The 17,184-nt window shown below is 47.5% G+C and overlaps 1 protein-coding gene and 1 long non-coding RNA gene across 3 annotated transcripts in view; one reads left to right on the forward strand and one right to left on the reverse strand.

Moving 5' to 3' along the window:
* LOC148778101 (uncharacterized) overlaps positions 1–3,099 on the reverse strand; it is an 18,446-nt gene extending 15,347 nt beyond the window's left edge. Inside the window, exon 1 of the long non-coding RNA XR_016037266.1 lies at positions 2,974–3,099. This is a non-coding gene — a long non-coding RNA (uncharacterized LOC148778101). The remainder of the gene's footprint in view (positions 1–2,973) is intronic.
* CD2 (CD2 molecule) lies at positions 336–14,276 on the forward strand. 2 transcript variants are annotated; one of them, XM_055403647.2, is made up of 5 exons: positions 336–491; positions 631–933; positions 5,619–5,852; positions 9,560–9,682; positions 13,486–14,276. In XM_055403647.2, exons 1-5 carry the CDS (start codon positions 431–433, stop codon positions 13,779–13,781), a joined length of 1,017 nt encoding a protein of 338 aa, XP_055259622.2. In that variant the 5' UTR covers positions 336–430; the 3' UTR covers positions 13,782–14,276. The 2 variants fall into 2 exon arrangements, with proteins under 2 accessions (XP_055259622.2, XP_088691740.1); XM_088835614.1 differs by lacking the exons at positions 336–491; positions 631–933 and adding an exon at positions 3,690–4,708.
* Positions 14,277–17,184: the final 2,908 nt, after the last annotated feature.

A 17,184-nucleotide genomic window follows, 5' to 3' on the forward strand; every position in this document is an offset into this window, starting at 1 on the left:
ATCTATTTCAATAGTAATAATTTTTCATATATACTGCAGTAGAGGGCATAGAAGGCAGGCCGTAAGGTTGAATCTGGCTCCTTGTTAACTAAAGGGTGATTCTGAGTGGCTTGCTTAGTCGCTAGTTCCTCTTCTCTTTGACGAGCATAATAAAACCCACCCAAAGCTGCTGTGAGGATTAAAACATGATAAGAAGACACACAAATATACCTGCTTTGGCAAAGAAGCACATCAGCCAGGTTGGCTTTCTGAATTGTATATGCTTGTGTGTGAGTGTGTGTGTGTGTGCGCGCGTCTGTTTTCTATGCTACTTAAAGAAGCAAAAAAGAGAGGCACGTGGTTACCCTCGCAGGGGGTGGATTCCACTGATGTTACTTGAGTTCCTTTTGCAAGAAGAGCACAGAATCACGGAAGGAAACGATCCCCAAAGATGAACCTCGCATGTGAAATCTTAGCCAGCTTCCTTCTGATTTTCACTGTTCCCACCAAAGGTAAGTTGGTGTGAGAGTATTCACTCTCACTGTTAGAAGCTTCATTGGAGACCCTGAACTGAGCGTAAAAGTCAGAAAGTTCACAGCCCTGCTTTTCCTTGGTAGCGAGTCACCTCAGCAACTGTCTTGCTTTTTGTAGGTGAAGACCCTGAAAGCACTGTCATCTGGGGTGCCCTGGATCATGACCTCAACCTCGACATTCCTGGTTTTCAAAGGAGTGATATGGTAGCGGATATATATTGGAACAAAAACAAAGACAAGATTGCACGAATAAGGAAAGAAACGCCACTTTACGAGCCAACGGCCAAATATGACTTGTTTACAAATGGAACTCTGAAAATTAAAACTCTGATGAGAAACGATAGTGGTCTGTATAAGGTAGAGGTATATAATTCAAAAGGAGTAAACCTACTGAGCAAAAAATTTGATTTGAAGATTCAAGGTAAGACTTTGACCCCTAAATTCCTCCATCTCAAAATGGGTGCTATTTAGCAAGCCGAAGAGTAGCATTTATGCAAGGTCCCCAGCCCAGATGTTGGCCTTGGGGAGCCCTAAGAGAAACTGAATGCATTCCTCCTGCCTCGATGCCAGCTCCAGTCTTGTGGGAGAGAGAGACTCCACAGCTAATAGACCCTCATGTCTACACACTTAAACTTTCCAGAGGTGGTGGGGATGCTGGTTTGAGTGAAAGATCTAGATTGAGATGGCATTAATTAGGAGGAGGGGAATCAGTGGGCAGAAGGGGAAAAAGGTGGCCATTTCAGGTGGATGAGGAAGGATAAGTTATGAGGCTAGGAAGGGGAGGCTGACTGAAGGGCAGTGGGCCTTCTGTCCAGAGAGGCAATTTCAAGCCCAGATGTCCTGAAGGAGTGGTGGTAAGGCAGGAAAGGGCTGGAAATAATGCATTAAAGGATGAATGGTTTCTAATCTGTTCAACATCAGCATGATCAAAGGTAGAAGGTGTTTTTGCTGGTATCTGTAGAAAATACACCAGGTGTGGCTCTGTGTGTCTATGCATGTCCTGGGAGAGCAGTAGTAGCTATGGAAGACGAGGCAGGGAGCTGCTGCTTTAATTCCGGGGGAAGCAGGAAGGGGCTGTTTGGTGAGTCTTAATTCAGGCTTCATGTTGGAATCAGCTGAGGTACAGTACAATTTACCAGTACTAAGTCCCATCCCAGACCAATTAAATCAGAGTTTCTTGGCTCAGGGCCTGGGCATTGTAGGCGCTAAACTCCCCAGGTGATTTTAAAGCACAGCTAAAGCTGATAACCAGTTGCCTAGACCAAAGGGTGCCTATAAAATGCCTGAAGCATGCTTACACTGAGGGTCACGTATGGAAAAAGGATGAACAAAGTGGCTTGAGTTCGACAGAGAGGGACGAGAAAGTAGAATTGAAATGACATTGAAGTTGCGAGTGCAGGGGTCACTTGGCAGGGCATGGATAACAGTAGAAGAGACAGCTGAACTTTGCTTGGAGAAGAAGATAGGAACCTGAGCCTGAACGCAAGCCAGAGATTCAGTGAGCAAATAAGCATTTCCGTGCTTGCCACAGGAAATGCTGCCAAAGGAAGGGCCCCCTCCTCCTACGTAAAGTCACCCTCCAGCCCCGTTCTTGAGCACACGGATCTGGTAGCAGCCCTCACCCACACACTCACAGACATTGGCAACCCCCCTGCAGAGGACAACTTTCCACACCTAGTCCGGCACCAGAATACAGAGAACAGCGCAGAAATGGGGTGAGCTAGATGCAGCCAGAAACGGCCTCTGTTGTGGGCTCTGGGAACCACAGATATCATAACTTTGGCCAAGTATCCTGTTTTAAACTTGAGCTTCACATTCATGTATTATTTAGTACTGCCTGGGTAATAATGGCTACTGGTGACATGTCATGGGATTTGCTACATGCTCTTACTTAAGGTTCCCAACAATCCTGAGAGGTAGTTATTCCCTGATCAACTATGAGGAAACAGGTAGTGGTCTGACGGGAGCAAAGTCAGGATCCAAACCCAAGGCTGCTTTTAGCATGGACGGTGACATTCTGCCCTCATCCTGCCCCGACCCACCCCTACCCCATCAGCTTTACTGAGATATAATGCACATACCATAAAATTCTCCCATTTAAAGTATATGATTCTATGGCTTGTAGTGTATTTACAGAGCTGTACAACCAAACCAACAATCAATTTTAGAATGTCTTCACAACCTCAAATTCACAACCTCAAAAATAAATTCTTATTCTTTTGCCAAAAGACAGAGATCTTTCCATGACACAACTGCCATCTCCTTTTGTGTGTGTGTGTGTAAATGTTACACAGCATGTCAATTTGTGATCCAGTCACCATTTCTTGCCACGTGGCTTTGGGTAAATTCTCTATCTGCTCTGAGTCTGATTTTCATAATTATAACCCTATGGGGTATTCATGGGACAAGGCTTCAGGGAAACAGCTAACTATAGGTGCCTCAGGCCCCTGGGACACAGTACCTGTTTCCTCAGTGCGAGCGCTCTCGCCATCTCTTTGTTCCTTCAAGCGTCTCTGTTTCCAATCTTGGTACCCACAGCTCCTTAATGAGGGGGCTGCTGCCATTAGCTGAGGAAGTCTCCTTAAAAGCAGACGTTAGTGGAGAAGGAGTTCGTCCTTGCAACCTGGAATCAGACAGCGCTCATCTATGAGATGCACCCTCACCAATACAATCATGCCTCTGGTACGAAGCTGACTTACAGAGAGCATGTATACAAAGATATGCTTTCAAGTGGCTGCACATCGCTGGGCGGTTTATGTCAGTGACATATTGGAAAGGATCTTAAAGTCCCCAGCAGTTAGAAACTAACTGATTCAATCAAGAATGCTTGCATGCTCAGTCACTCAGTCCTTCCCGACTCTGATCCCATGGGCCGCTAGGCTGCTCTGTCCATGGGATTTTCCCAGCAAGAATACTGGAGCAGGTTGCCATTTCCTCCTCCATGGGATCTTCTCGACCCGGAGATGGAGCTTGCGTCTCCTGCATTGGTAGGTGGATTCTTTACCACTGAGCCACCAGAGAAGCCCTTAAAATCAACAATGTATCATTAAAAAAGATGGTGGAGATGTATATTTATTGGTGTTCATAAAGAATTTCATAATAGATCAATAAAGGGAAAAAGGCAGACTAAAAAATCATATGATCCAATTTTATTTTTTAGAACATTATTTATATATGGTATGCATGCATAGAAAACATTTGTTAGATGCATTGAAACATTAGTAATTATTGACTCTGCGTGATAGAATTGTAAGTGATTTTTAATCTTCTTGAAACTTTTTTGATATTTTATCAATTTTTACAGTGATGTGATTTACTTGTATGATTTTTTTTTACTCATACTTGTAATTGGAGGATAATTGCTTTACAACATTGTGTTGGTTTCAACTGTACAACAACATGTAGATTTATAAATAGAAAAAAAGGAGCATTTCCATTTTGAAAACACAGACTCCTCAACTCAACCCCTAGAGCATGCACTGACCTTGTCTTGGTGTACGGTGATGTTTTTCCATCCTCTTCATTCAGGGGTCACACTGAATCTCTGGATGGGAAAACACTTAATTTCTGCATACCTATATTCTGGGACAGAAATGAAATTTGGTGAGAAAGTTCATGGGGGAAGGTATGATTGTCTGGGAGTCAGGGAGGGAGGAAATCGTTGAGAAAAAAAAAGGTATCCATCTGCATGATGAATGGAAGGATGCTGAGAGAGAAAGGTGGCAAATCTGAGGAAAGGAAGAGAAGGCAGGGTGAGAACAAGGGCAGCTCACGGGTGATGGAGAACGATTTGAACCTGGTCCAGATGACACCGAGGCCAGGGCTTCTTCTTTCATGACACAGCCTTCGAGTATTATCATGTCAGAAAAGGAAAGGCAGGCGTGTGTGATTATAACAGCTGCCACCACTACTGTGTGCTCAGTTGCTCAGTTGTGTCCAACTCTTTGCAACCCCATGAACTGAAGCCCACCAGTCTCCTCTGTCCATGGAATTTTCCAGGCAAGAATACTCGAGTGGGGTGCCACTTCCTACTCCAAGGGATCTTCCCTACCCAGGGATCGAACCCATGTCTCTTGTGCCTCCTGCATTGGCAGGTGGGTTCTTTACCACTGTGCCACCTGGGAAGCCCCACCACCAGTGTTGCCAGAGCCTATCCATGTGCCAGGGCTTTGTCACCTGTCATTCCTGCTGTCCAGGTGGGGAACGTCTTTTTTATCCTTATCTATGGGGGAGGACCAGTGAGGTGTGGGGAGTGGCCCGCCAGCTCTGGGAGGATGAAGGGGCTCTGTCTGTCCAGAGCTTGAACTGTACCACTGCTCCCAGGATCTGCCGGGGAAAGGAGGAGGGAGTTTCCATTTGTGACCAAGGCCCCAGGCTACACACGTACCAGTTTCTCCAGGGTCAGGTTCCCAGTTGCTCTTAAAGCATTTCTCCCAACCCTCCATCCACCACAGACTCCTGTGCCATGTGGGGATCACAACATGGTAAACCTCTTAACTGTATGACTGAACTTGAATTTGGGAGGGTGAGCTCCTCTCCTGATTTGCCATTTATTAGTGGGTACCTTTGGACCATCCATTTAACCCTCCCTGACCCTTGGGTACTTCATCTATAAACAGGAAGTAAAGCATCAGCCTCTCTGTTAGGATGAAAAGATATCATATACGTGAAAGAACTTTAAGGTAGAAAGAAAGAAAGTGAAGTTGCTCAGTCATGTCCGACTCTTTGCGACCCCCATGGACTGTAGCGTACCAGGCTCCTCCATCCACGGAATTTTCTAGGCAAGAGTACTGGAATGGGTTGCCATTTCCTTCTCTAGAAGATCTTCCCAGCCCAGGGATCAAACCCAGGTCTCCCACATTGTAGGTAGATGCTTTACTGTCTGAGAATATGATGTATATTTTATTGATATATCTATAAAAATCAGAAATAAATTTATTCTGAATGTGCTGTATAAATAACATAAAATAAAAATGATATTTTAAAAATTGCTAGGGATCTTTGAAATTATTTCCTGGTCCCCAACTACATTTTCCCTCTCTAAATAGGTATATCTTTTACAATCAGTAAGTTGCCTGACGAGTTGGATCTTTCTTTTCTTTTCAGAGGTGCTCTCAGGACCTGAAATTAACTGGTTCTGTACCAACAGAACTGTGAGCTGCAAGGTAGAAAACGGAAGTGATCCTGAATTACAACTGTTTATAAATATAAGCATTGTCCAACAAGGTCGTCAGAGGCTCATCAGCCACATGTGGAACAGCAAATGGAATAAAATAGTCAAGTGTGTGGCGAGTAACCATGTCGATAAGAAAGTCAGCATGGTGAACATCACATGTCCAGGTGCGTGGTGGGAACTGATCAGACACCACAAGTTCACATCACAATCCAGTCTTTAAGGCCGAACAGGCAAGGACTGCTCCAGGGCATGGGTGCTTGGCCTGGGAAGCCACTTTGGCTCGGGATGAGAACTGAAAACATCCCTCTTTCTCCTGGAAATCTCCAAGGGAAGGTTTAGAGGAGAGAGGAGGTAGTGTTCCATGTTTACCCATCTTGGGATTCTTCTCACAGAGCATGGTCTAACCTCAGGTAATTAAAAAGATGCTCTTCTAGGAGAAAGAATTGCTGAGTTAAAGAGATAAAAGGAGCTGAAATGGTTATGTCATATAGACTACCCCTTGCCAGAGAGGCAAACTGACTTGCCCAGGGTCTCTCAGTTAGTCAGGGACCATGACGGTGACCCCAGGGCAATGATGGAGAAGGGAGCAAGAAAGATTCCTTTCTTGAGGGGCAATGGTCAGCACCCCCTATCAGAGGCAGGAGCAGAAGGGCTCCTTCTCTAGGAAGTGAAGGACTTGGAGAGAGGAAAAGCTTGAGGCCAGGGAGGACTATGAACCAGGTGGGCAATGCTCTTCCTGCCTCAGAGCAGACAGCTCAGCACAGAAAGTTCTGAAACTTCAAGAGTCTAAGTTCTTTCCTGGTCCCCAATTTGACCCCCAAAAGTAATTTTTGAAAGATGGCCTGCTCTGGCCTGGGAGACTGGGGTCTGGACTTCTCGTTTTGGTCTGTCTAAATATATCAGGATGGCCTGGACAGAGTTCCTTCCTCTTTCTGGGCTTCAGCCTCCTGGGCCACAAAGAAGATAAGCCCTGTGATCCCCAAGAGTCTACTCCTCTGATACTCCATGATTATCTTTCCAGTGCTGCCTGGTCAATCCCCTGAAAGGAAACTGAGCACAAAAAAACAGCGATCTGGCCAGATTTCCTTAGTTTCTATAGCAATTTTGGCTGGTCAGTGTCCCTAGGAAGCAACTAAAAAATTATTCATTATCCCTTATACTAAAAAATTATTCATTGTTTATTTCTAATTTAGCTAGTCATCTCCTATATTTTATCTGCTAATGCTACTCCACTTGTATTCTAACTAGATCCCAGCAGTATAAAAATGTGTGTGCATTAGGGATGCAAGAAGAAAGGAAGGGCTTTGGGGAGGAGCTGGGGTTTGAAGACTGGAACCTTCCTGTCACCTCCCTGTGGTGCAGAGTTGGGGGAGCCAGGTGGGGGAAGGGGCTCTAGAGAGATGGGAGGAATACCTAGGGCAAGCCTGGGGAGGACAATGTTGCTCTTGAAGACCCTAAACTGGATCTGGATGCATCATCCTAAAAGGCCAAGGCAGAGAGGAGCAATGACATGATTAACCGCTTGGCTCAAAACAGATAAGCATGTACTTAAAATCAAAATAGCAGGAGGAGGGAGCAGGTTTGGATACGCAAAAGGACTCTCCCACATGAATTCATGGGCATATTATCTCTGAGAGGGAGTGCAGGAAGGAGCGTGGCTGGATTTAGTGACTGTGAGGACATAGCTTTGAATGACAGCTACCTCTGAGACGTGCTGGAACCTTCCCCACAGAAAGCACCCAGAGGCTGTGCTGGACAAATCTGCGAACACACTGTATGCGGCACACCTGCATTCCCAAATGTGCCCAGATAAAGGCGTGCTTGTCCTGTCTGAGGACTCTGAGGAGACAAGCTGGTGGCTGCATGGTTTAGCCCCATGATCCTCAACTGATCCTAGGCTTGCCCCCAAATCCCCCAGGTCAGACCCTGGGAAGGGCTTGGCTGAGCCCAAGGTGGATTCTAATAGCCCTGGCCCTTCCTCCAAACAGGCAGAACCTAAACGGCCCTTCTGCCTTTCCCAGTCCAGTGTCTTTTTTTTGGTTTTTGTTTTCATATTTAATTTTACTTAGAAACGTGCAGGATGACCCCTCCAAACACACATACCCACATGCAACCACACCCACACAGTACATCAACACATGAAGACAAAACAAATACGGCACTTTCCTCCACTCTACTTTCCCCTCATAATGCCTTCATTACAAGAGTTCTTGATACAGCAGTCTACAAGAGTGCTCTCTCCCCCTTCCCAACCTCAGTTAAGTATGTATTCCTTAGCCTTTTGCCATTTAAATTATGACTCTATCATGCTTTAAAAACCATGTTCCCTAATGCAGGACCACTAAAGTTACCAGTATTTTTCCATTGCCTTCTTGGAGCACCAAGCATTATTTTTCATCATGTTTTATTTTTTGAATCTCCTTTCACTTGAGTGCCTCCTCTTACCTATGCCGATTCATCTTTTTTGTGATTTCTTCCATGTAGAAGTTTCCCAGAGTTTTTACCTTCTGCCTTTCCCAGTCCAGTTTCACAGCAGGTTAGGATTATGCCTGCTTTTCTAAGGAAAGCCCCTTCATCCACAGAGCCTAGAAAGTCTGTATAACAGGCAGGCAAATAATGGGTCAGAGAGAGAGATACTTAGGGAGAAAAGCAAGGATTAACAAACCACTGCAGTCTGAACACCTGTTTAGTTTGGTTTCTAAGCCTTTGGCTTGCTCCTGGGGCCCATCCTGGGCTTCATGTATTAACAGTTTCTTCCCAAGAATGTTTGGCTAGAGTAAGGGTTTCCTTGTGATGCTGGGCCGAGCTCTGTTCATTCTCAGGATGGACGAGTGCCCTGACCCCTGGCCCCAGCTGCTGACTCTGTGACTCACAAAGGGGCAGATGGCCCAGCATCCCGCTCAGGAAACAGCTCCCAGACGTGCCAGTGAACAGAACTGCAGTCAGGGCAGGCCCCCATCTTTGTGTGTAGTTTCACACTTTATAAAGCACTTTCACATCCATTATCTGATTGACTTCCAACAGCCCCTGTAATGTAAATTCATCATCTCCATTTTTTCAAAGACAGGAACAGGCTCCGAGAGGTGAAATAACTGGCCAGAGTTCACACAGCCCTACCTAGAAAAGCCTGCACTCAGATCCATTGCTCTTAACACAGTCATTGTTGTCCGCATTGCATTATAGCAGCTGAAGGTTTGCGAGTTGAAGATCAAGTTCACTGCTGCGGCTAACTCACTGTGTGTCTGAGTTTCTCTCACAGGCCAGGGGAAATCTGGGAGAGGGTGCTGGCTTTGAGGTTAGAGAGCTGGTCTGGACACATAAAACACGGATCCTGTCTTTGGAAACTGCCTGGTCATGAGAGTGAGGAAAAAGCAATCATGATGTAGGAGGGCAACCAGAGATGAAGCTGGATGAACAGTGCAGAAACATGAAGATGAGGGGCTGCTTAAAGGAACCACTCGGGAATGGACGCTGTGTGACCTCAGGCAACTCATCCTTCCTCTCTGGGCCTTGTGCATGAAACTAGAGATCACGTTAGATTTTCTCTAACTTCGTTCTCAGATCTAAACTTCTGTGACATCCTCCTTGAGAGGGGACAGAGCCTTGGCTCACGAAGAATCAGGCATTTCTGGTCCAGGAGAACAGCTCTTGAAGGAGCCTTGTGAGAGGGCTTATCTTGGACCCTGCACTCCTTGAGGTATTGACCCCGTTCACCAGCCTCCATGAGCTTAGCCTCCATGTGGCTGAGAAGTCGCATCAAACTCCTTCATCCTTAAGATGGGAGGCAGGAGTCCTCGAGTCCTTGGCCAGAGCAATGAAATGGGCCCTCTTCCCAGGACCTCCCATCCAAGAGGCATCTGTTCTCTTGCAGATGAAGGCCTGGATTTGTACCTCATCATCGGCATTTGTGTCGGAGGCACCATCTTCCTCATCTTCGTGGCACTACTCATTTTCTACATCAGCAGGAGGAAAAAACAGAGCCGCAGGAGAGATGGTAAGCTCCCCGCTCTTCTGTCCCACCGCAGGCTCGGGTGAAATCCCCGTGGAAACAGCTCATGGGGCTGGCACCCAGAGTCTGGAAAGAAAAGACTGGAGATGAGTAGTTTCAGAATGTCAGGGCCTTCACTGGCGGTTACAGTTTGTTCCATTTTGTGGTTAGCTTGAGTTTTGAAAAACAGATTCTCAGTGGTGACAATGGGGGAGATTTGAGAAGCTCAGTCCAGGTTGGCCTCACTGGAATCCACCACCTGAAGCTGACTTGGTGCAAAGCTGTGTGGACATGCTTTGAATGAGCCATGTGTGGATAGAAAGATTAGCTTTCTGTGTGGATAGATTAGATTTCTATGTGGACAGAAAGATTAGCTTCAAAACACCATTTCTATGAACCAACATTTTGTCTTCTCCTGAGGGGGGTGGCCAAGCTGGGTTCAGGACCAGTCTCCTAGGAACACGGGTAAAATTTCAGGACACTGGGGACTCACAGAAGCCCACTTGTTCTAAAACTGGGCATTTCTATTCCCTTTCCAATTCACTGTTCCAAGAAGAGGTGTCAGGGCTGTGAGGGTTTCTTCCTTGAATCAGTCCTGACAACCCACTAAGAATGAAAACGTTATGCTCATGAGGAGCTGGCTCAAGGAGCATCCAGGCCACCCAAAGCAGTGTGTTCAGAAAATGATGTTTCTGTGGACACTGGGATGAGGGTGTTAGGGAGCCATGCTACAGGTGGGTCCAGCAGGGGGTGTCCCGTCATCAGCAGGACGTGAGGCCAGGTGGACAGGTCCTCAGGTTCTGCACAAGCTCACATTCGCAGCAGGACTGGGTCCCCCATGTGGGGTCTCTCCCTGGAGTGTGCATGGCACTCCCAGGCCAGCTGCCTCTGCAAACGCCCAAACAAAGACCTGGTCTGCACCTCCCCGGGCAGTGGTGGCCTTGGGCCACCTTTGGATTTATCTTCCTTACTTTAGACTTCTTTCCTCAGGCCTCCCTTAGGCCACTGCTCCAGCATGGCCCCAAGCTTCCACTCCCTCTCTCCTGCACCCTCCACCCCAGGAGACCAGAGATGTTTGTTAGTCCCATAAGCACACACGGTTTCCTTACTTCTTGGCCCTACTCAGGCAGTTTTCCATCCCCATCCCCCCTGCAGAGGCTCCTTCCCCACTGCTTAAGAGTCAAAGATCACATGTTTGGTCCTCACGTGCCACCCAGTGGCAAAACAGCTGCTCTTTCGTGAGGCTGAAATGACCAACATGATGATCAACTCACATTGACAAAGCAGTTGGCTGTGCCAGACCCTAATCTGTAATATGATGCTTTTTAAAAATGTTTTTATTTTTAATTGGGGGATAACTGCTTTACAGTGTTGTGTTGGCTTCTGCCACACATCACCATGAATCAGCCATAGGTTTATTCATGTCCATCCCTCTTGAACCTCCCTCCCTAATGTGATGCTTTACATTCATTATCTCATCCAACTTTCTGCATGATCATATGAGACAGATTATATTCATTTAGGTGAAGTTTAAGTTCAGCGAGGTTAAATGCTTTGTCCCAAATACTGTGGCCAGTAGGCTGAGTTAGGACAAGGGTAAGGTGAACAAGGATCCCCTGCCCTTGACCCTGCCCTTGCACAGGGGTTAGGGCCTCCTTTGGTTTTGTGCCCTGGGTGGCTATTTGTTTCACCTAGTCCTGGCCTAGCGCTGAGTAACCAGGAGATGCAATGAGGGAAGAGCACATTGAGGCTGGAGGGATTCCATGCAGCTGTGGAGCAACGTGGGCCATGGCTGGAGCTGCGGGCCTGGGTGTGCTGGGACCCACAGTCCTGCTCCGACGGTGGGCTGCACAGAGCTCTGATGACTGCCTTGTCTGTCCAAGCCAACCCGAGGTGTCAGCCCCTTGGTCACATCCTCTCTTCCTCCCAGAACTCATGGGGCTCTTTGTCTGCATCTCTCTAGTGGCCCTGGGCCCTTACCAGAGACTGACATTGTGATTTTCGTGCTGGTTTGTGCCGCTTGTTGACTTTAGGCTATCTAAGAAGTGTGTTTGTGTCTGAGCCATCACAGGCACTTAGCAATGGTACCTAATGCCTAGAAGATGGGGAATAAGTGTTCTAAAAACAAATGAACAAAACAGCGTGTGATCAGACTAGCAGTAAGCAAATGGCCAGCTCCAGCTTGCAGTCCAAGGATGGAAAAAGGCTTTCTCATGGCTCCATAGCTGGGACCTGGGGTTGGGGCTCAAAGTCCTCTGTATGGCCACCTCATGGCACTACCTCTGCCTCCTGGAGGCACCAAAGATGGCACCGAAGATCTATTTTTCCCTTTCTGTGCATTTCACTTTTTGTGCTCATGGCACACCAGCATCTCCTCACCAAACCCCAGCATTTGGCTTTGAGTCTTTGCGTTCAGAGTCACTCAAGGCCTAGATTTCCAGAAGTCGGAAGAGGCTTCTCGGGCTTCCCTGATAGCTCAGCTGGTAAAGAATCTGCCTGCAATGCAGGGAGACCTGGGTTTGATCCCTGGGTTGGGAAGATCCCCTGGAGGAGGAAAAGGCTACCCACTCCAGTATTCTGGACAGAAGAATTTCATGGACTGTATAGTCCATGGGGTCACAAAGAGTCAGACATGACTGAGCGACTTTCACTTCACTTGTCACCTGAAATCACAGGGTGGTGCTCAGAGAAGGCACGTGTTTCCTAAACCATACACCCCTGTACTGATGTGAGCAGCCATCCACCCTAGGGAGGGCATCCTCTTTCTAGCTTTCTAGAGAACACTGTGAGGATGGCTTTGGGCACAGGGAAGGAAATACCTAACTTGTAGCCCAAAGGGGGCCGGAGGGGCCACCAGGGCCCTCCAAGCCTATGGCACCTGAGCATCCTCAGATTTCCTGTGTGATTTTAAAAAAGCAAAGGGAAAATTACATTTCTGAGTCATAGGCCTGTCTTCACGGATTGCCATCACAGAAAGCGGAAAATCCCAGAAAGGTGAGTGACCAGAGGAGGAATTTTTCTTCCAAGTCCAAGAGCATAGGGCTGGCTTATGAATTTCTGAGAAACTAATATGTTTCTCAGGACTAAACAGCCCCTTGCATATATCGCAACCCCTCACCAGAATGTGGGTGAATTACAGACGCGGGCGAAAGGCAGATCTCAGAGCCCCATCTGAAGGTAGGTGGTTACCAAGAGCCTTTCTGACTGTGTGTGTTAGTCGCTCAGTCATGTCCGACTCTTTGTGTCCCCGTGGACTGCAGCCTGCCAGGCTCCTCTGTCTGTGGGATTCTCTAGGCAGGAATGCTAGAGTGGGTTGCCATATCCTTCTCCAGGGGATCTTCCTGACGCAGGGATTGAACCCGGGTCTCCCACACTAGAGGCAGATTCTTTACCATCTGAGCCACCAGGGAAGCCCCTCTCTGACTACTCAGATCCTATTATAAGTGCTCTGACCCTGAGTGGCGCTACAGTGTGATACGTGGGATGACTTAGAGGCAGGGCTGGGGTCTGAGTGCCCTCTCTCTCCCTGGAGATCCAGGCATCATGTTCTCCACCGGATTCCTTGCCTCTGACTCCCTGAGTTCTCTGAAGCCCTGGGCTGTCCCTCTCTCTTGCTGGTGGGCCTTTCTGTCCTCCCCCTCAAGACCTGGAATCTCTGGAGAGTAGAGGTGGCTTCTGCCTTCTCATCCTATCCCCCCCAGAGCAGCTAGCGTGCTGTGGTGTACACAGGAGGTGCACTCAACATTGTTACACCGATCCTGATTTTTGCCAAGAGAACTCTTTAGAGAACTCTTCTTTGATCCTTGCAGATGAGGAGCTGGAGATAAAAGCACAGAGAACGACCCTTGAAGAAAGAGGCCGGAAGCCTCACCAGATTCCAGTCTCAACCCCTGCAAATCCAGGCATGTCCCAAACTCCTCCAGTACCTGGTCATCGTTCTCAGCCCCCCGTTCATCGTCCCCGGGCTGTTGGCCACCGAGTCCAGCCCCAGCAGAAGAGGCCTCCTCCGACGCCAGGCACACAAGTTCACCAACAAAAAGGCCCTCCCCTCCCCAAGCCTCGCGTTCAAACGAAACCACCCTGTGACGCCGAAGAAAACTCCTAACTCTGTGTCGCAGCTGTCCTCTTCCTCTCATCAAAAGAGATGAAAACCCGTCCTTTCCCATAAAGGGCACTGTGGAATTTCTCCACTCCGGGTGTGCACACCCACACCTCCATCCTCCAGCAAGGGTGCTCTCCAAACAGACCATGATCACCTCCCCAGCCCATGAGCCGCAACCACGTGAGCCACAGTCTGTGCCTTCTAACGCAGCCATGTGGTCTGACTTCTGGAGTCTGGCCCCTTATCCTGATCACCACTTCACCAGGAAGGGAAAAAACAAGAAAAGTGCGCACATTAGGACTGGGTGATAGAGCACAGAATCCTAGAGGCTCCCTGTTCCTTCTCAGAGCACGTGCCCACGTCAGATGTCAAGCAGTCACTGTGGCCGTGTCTTGTACAAGCAGCTTCCTGCTTGAGACATTCTCGGTTTTCGTATGTGCCTGGTGGACACTTGCTCACTGTATTGGGAGTAGCAGTGAAATAAAAGCCTTGACTTGACCCCAGCTGTCATCTAGTGCTGAATGGGAAGGAGGCTATTTGGTGCAGTATGACAGCCGACCAAATTTGGCCATCCCAATTAGACCAGTTCCCCTTAATCCCCCACCAGAACAACTGACATCTACTCCCCACGTTCCAGGTGCAAAGCTGGACCCACGGCCTATTGGTAGATTTGTATAAGGAAGTGAAATCTCTATGCACAAACTTCAACAAGAAGCACCAGAAAACATAACTTCATTTGCAGTTTTACTTCCTTGGTTCTTCAGACATGTTCATGGTGAATCATCTTTGAAAAGAGGGGGATCCATAAAGACTAGAGGTGCCACGAGCCTGTCAGACAACATGCAGAAGGGGCAGGCTGAGACACAACTCGGTCGAAGCAAACCCCAGGTCTTAAGTGACCATGATTAAAAGGTCAGGCCCCACCCTCAGCTGGCAGTCATGCTAGTTGTACTTTGAGGGAAGTGGGGGAGAGAAAAAAAAGAAAAAAACAGTTTACAGTTAAGGTTCTAAAGCAATAGATGGTGAGAAGGCACCTGGTTTGCAGTGTTGGCACCATGCTGTTTGCGGTCCCGTCCGCCCGCCTTCTCCCGGCTTCTTAGACTTGTTAAACCCTGTCAAGCTCTGGCAGGAAACTCTGAGGTCTAAACCACAAAGTCTCTGTACATTCAGGACTTCCTGTGAGAGCTCACAGAGGGTTGAGCTGCTCTTTTCTCTGAACCTGGGCTTCTATTGTTTTAACACCCAGAGTTAATTATTAAGAATAATGATGAATGAAAGCCCATCACCTCCTGAAATTCTAACATGGAGTCTAGTCAAGTGACAGTCATCATGAGATCTACTAGGAAGAGAAAGCAAGGTCTTAGCACGGCCCCCTTTCTCCTTCCTCGTTGCAGTCCTGTGCCATTCCATCAGACATCCTGCCAGAATAATTCCTAACCCATTCCCTTCCTGAAGCCCTCCCCGGCCTTTCCAGCCCTGCGCTCTGCCTTTTTCCCACTATCTTGTGGCATACAAATGGTACAGCGCCTATAACTATTCAATCCCTACATCACTTACTCATTTAACAAACATTTATTGAACTTGTACTACATACCAGGCTCTGTGCTGGGTGCTAGAAACAGAGGTACACACATCTTTGTTTTCAAGGTGCTCAAGTTGAGGGAGGGGTGGACTAATTACAGGATAAATGTAACCATGTGATAAGTATAGGTTAGAGGCCAATATGGGAGCCCAGAGGAAGGACTTGGAATCTGGATTGGTTGGCAGGACTGGGGGACCCAGAAGGCTTCCTGGAGAAGGTGGCATTTGAATTGAGTTGTATTAGATGAGTCGAAAGAACTGCTGAAACAGAGGTGTAGATCTACCCCTGTAGAGGGAGCAGCAGGAGCAAAGCTCATGCTGACTATCTGTTGAGGTAAATATGTTATTCCTTCATCAACTGCTATGTTTCATCAGTTTGAAGACACTATTGATTTTAACTGGCACCATTATTTACACACCATTCGAAAGAAAAAGCACTCTCAGTTGCACTTTAACAAATGCTAAGATACAATCAATTTGTAGGTTCAACCCTATTCCTGAGGTGTTAAAATGTGAAAAAAATGTGTTTAGAATTAATGAAATGCATAGTTAAAAAGCCTCCTGAGGACTTTGGCCATTTCTCAGCATTGCCTCTACCACTTTACTGAAAATTTCACTGGCCAGTCGATTCAATGGGTGAGTTCAGTCTTGATGAAAGAAAAAGAAACAAACATCCGTGGCATCTATTGTGTTGGCCAACAAATTTGTTTGGGTTTTTCCCAAACCAACCTGCTGGCCAACTCAATACATATGTAAAATACACTTCCTGGCCTGCTGGAATCTCCGCCATGAGGCGGCAAACACTGGCCTTGCTTGAAATTTGTGGTGTAGTCGCCCCTGCTGAAGTTGTGTGACCTCCCACTGACCTTGTCCCGGAGTGTGGACTTTCTGAGATGTGGTCAGGCCAGCTACCGAATAGCTTGTGAAGCCTGTGGAAAAAAAAAATTGATGATTCAGTAGCTTAGGTTGGGGCCCAAGCCTCTGTTGTTTTTAACAATAACAATTCTAAGGGGGTTTCAAGTAGGGAACCACAGGTCTCCTGGTCCTGTGACTGGTCAAACCTGAGGACTTGACAGATAATACAGCGCTGTAAGAAAAACAACAACAAACCAGTTAAATAATCCCTGGTAGGTAACATCTATTGCAAGGAATGAGGCCTGGTTGAAAGACAATTTTAGGTAATTGGAGACACTGGAACACTCTAGAGTGTCACATGAAGGAAAATTCCAGTCTTTTTTGATAGATTCCCTGCTCTTCCTAAAAGTAGTCTGATCCCAGCAGCTGGGTCAGCCTAGCTCAAGGGGACCTTGGCTGTGGACTGGCAATTTCATCTCAGTCTTTCTTAGGCAGTCTCTAGTGTGGAACTCACCTGTGCTGGCTGCGCTGCAGCCACGTGGTTCCTCAAGCTCACTGACGTGTCCCCTCAAGCTCACCGACGTGTCCCCCACCGCAGGGCCATTGCACATGCTGGCCCCACTGGCCACACTCCTCACCTGGCTTTTGTCTATCCACACTCTTCTCTCAGGACTCAGAGAGAGGGTCATGAAAGAGACCTCTCCTGAACTCACTGTGACCTGACCCTGGTGAGACCGTCGCTCTGGGCCTCCAGGTCAGAGGAGGAGGAGGCCCACAGGCACTGCAGCCAAAAGGTTCTGACTCTCTCTCACTGGCTTTGCGAGCTTGAGCTATTTACTCAGCTTTGAATGTTGGTTTCTTTATCTCTAAAATGGAGATAACACCTCATGGGGTTGAAATGAGGATTAACTAGAAGTAATATGTGTAAATGTGACCGGCATGTCCTGTGTACAGAAGAAATCTAATAACC

This window comes from Moschus berezovskii, chromosome 4 (genome assembly GCF_049115385.1).
Source record: "Moschus berezovskii isolate FMDL1 chromosome 4, NW_MosBer_1.0, whole genome shotgun sequence".
NCBI lineage: Eukaryota > Metazoa > Chordata > Mammalia > Artiodactyla > Moschidae > Moschus > Moschus berezovskii.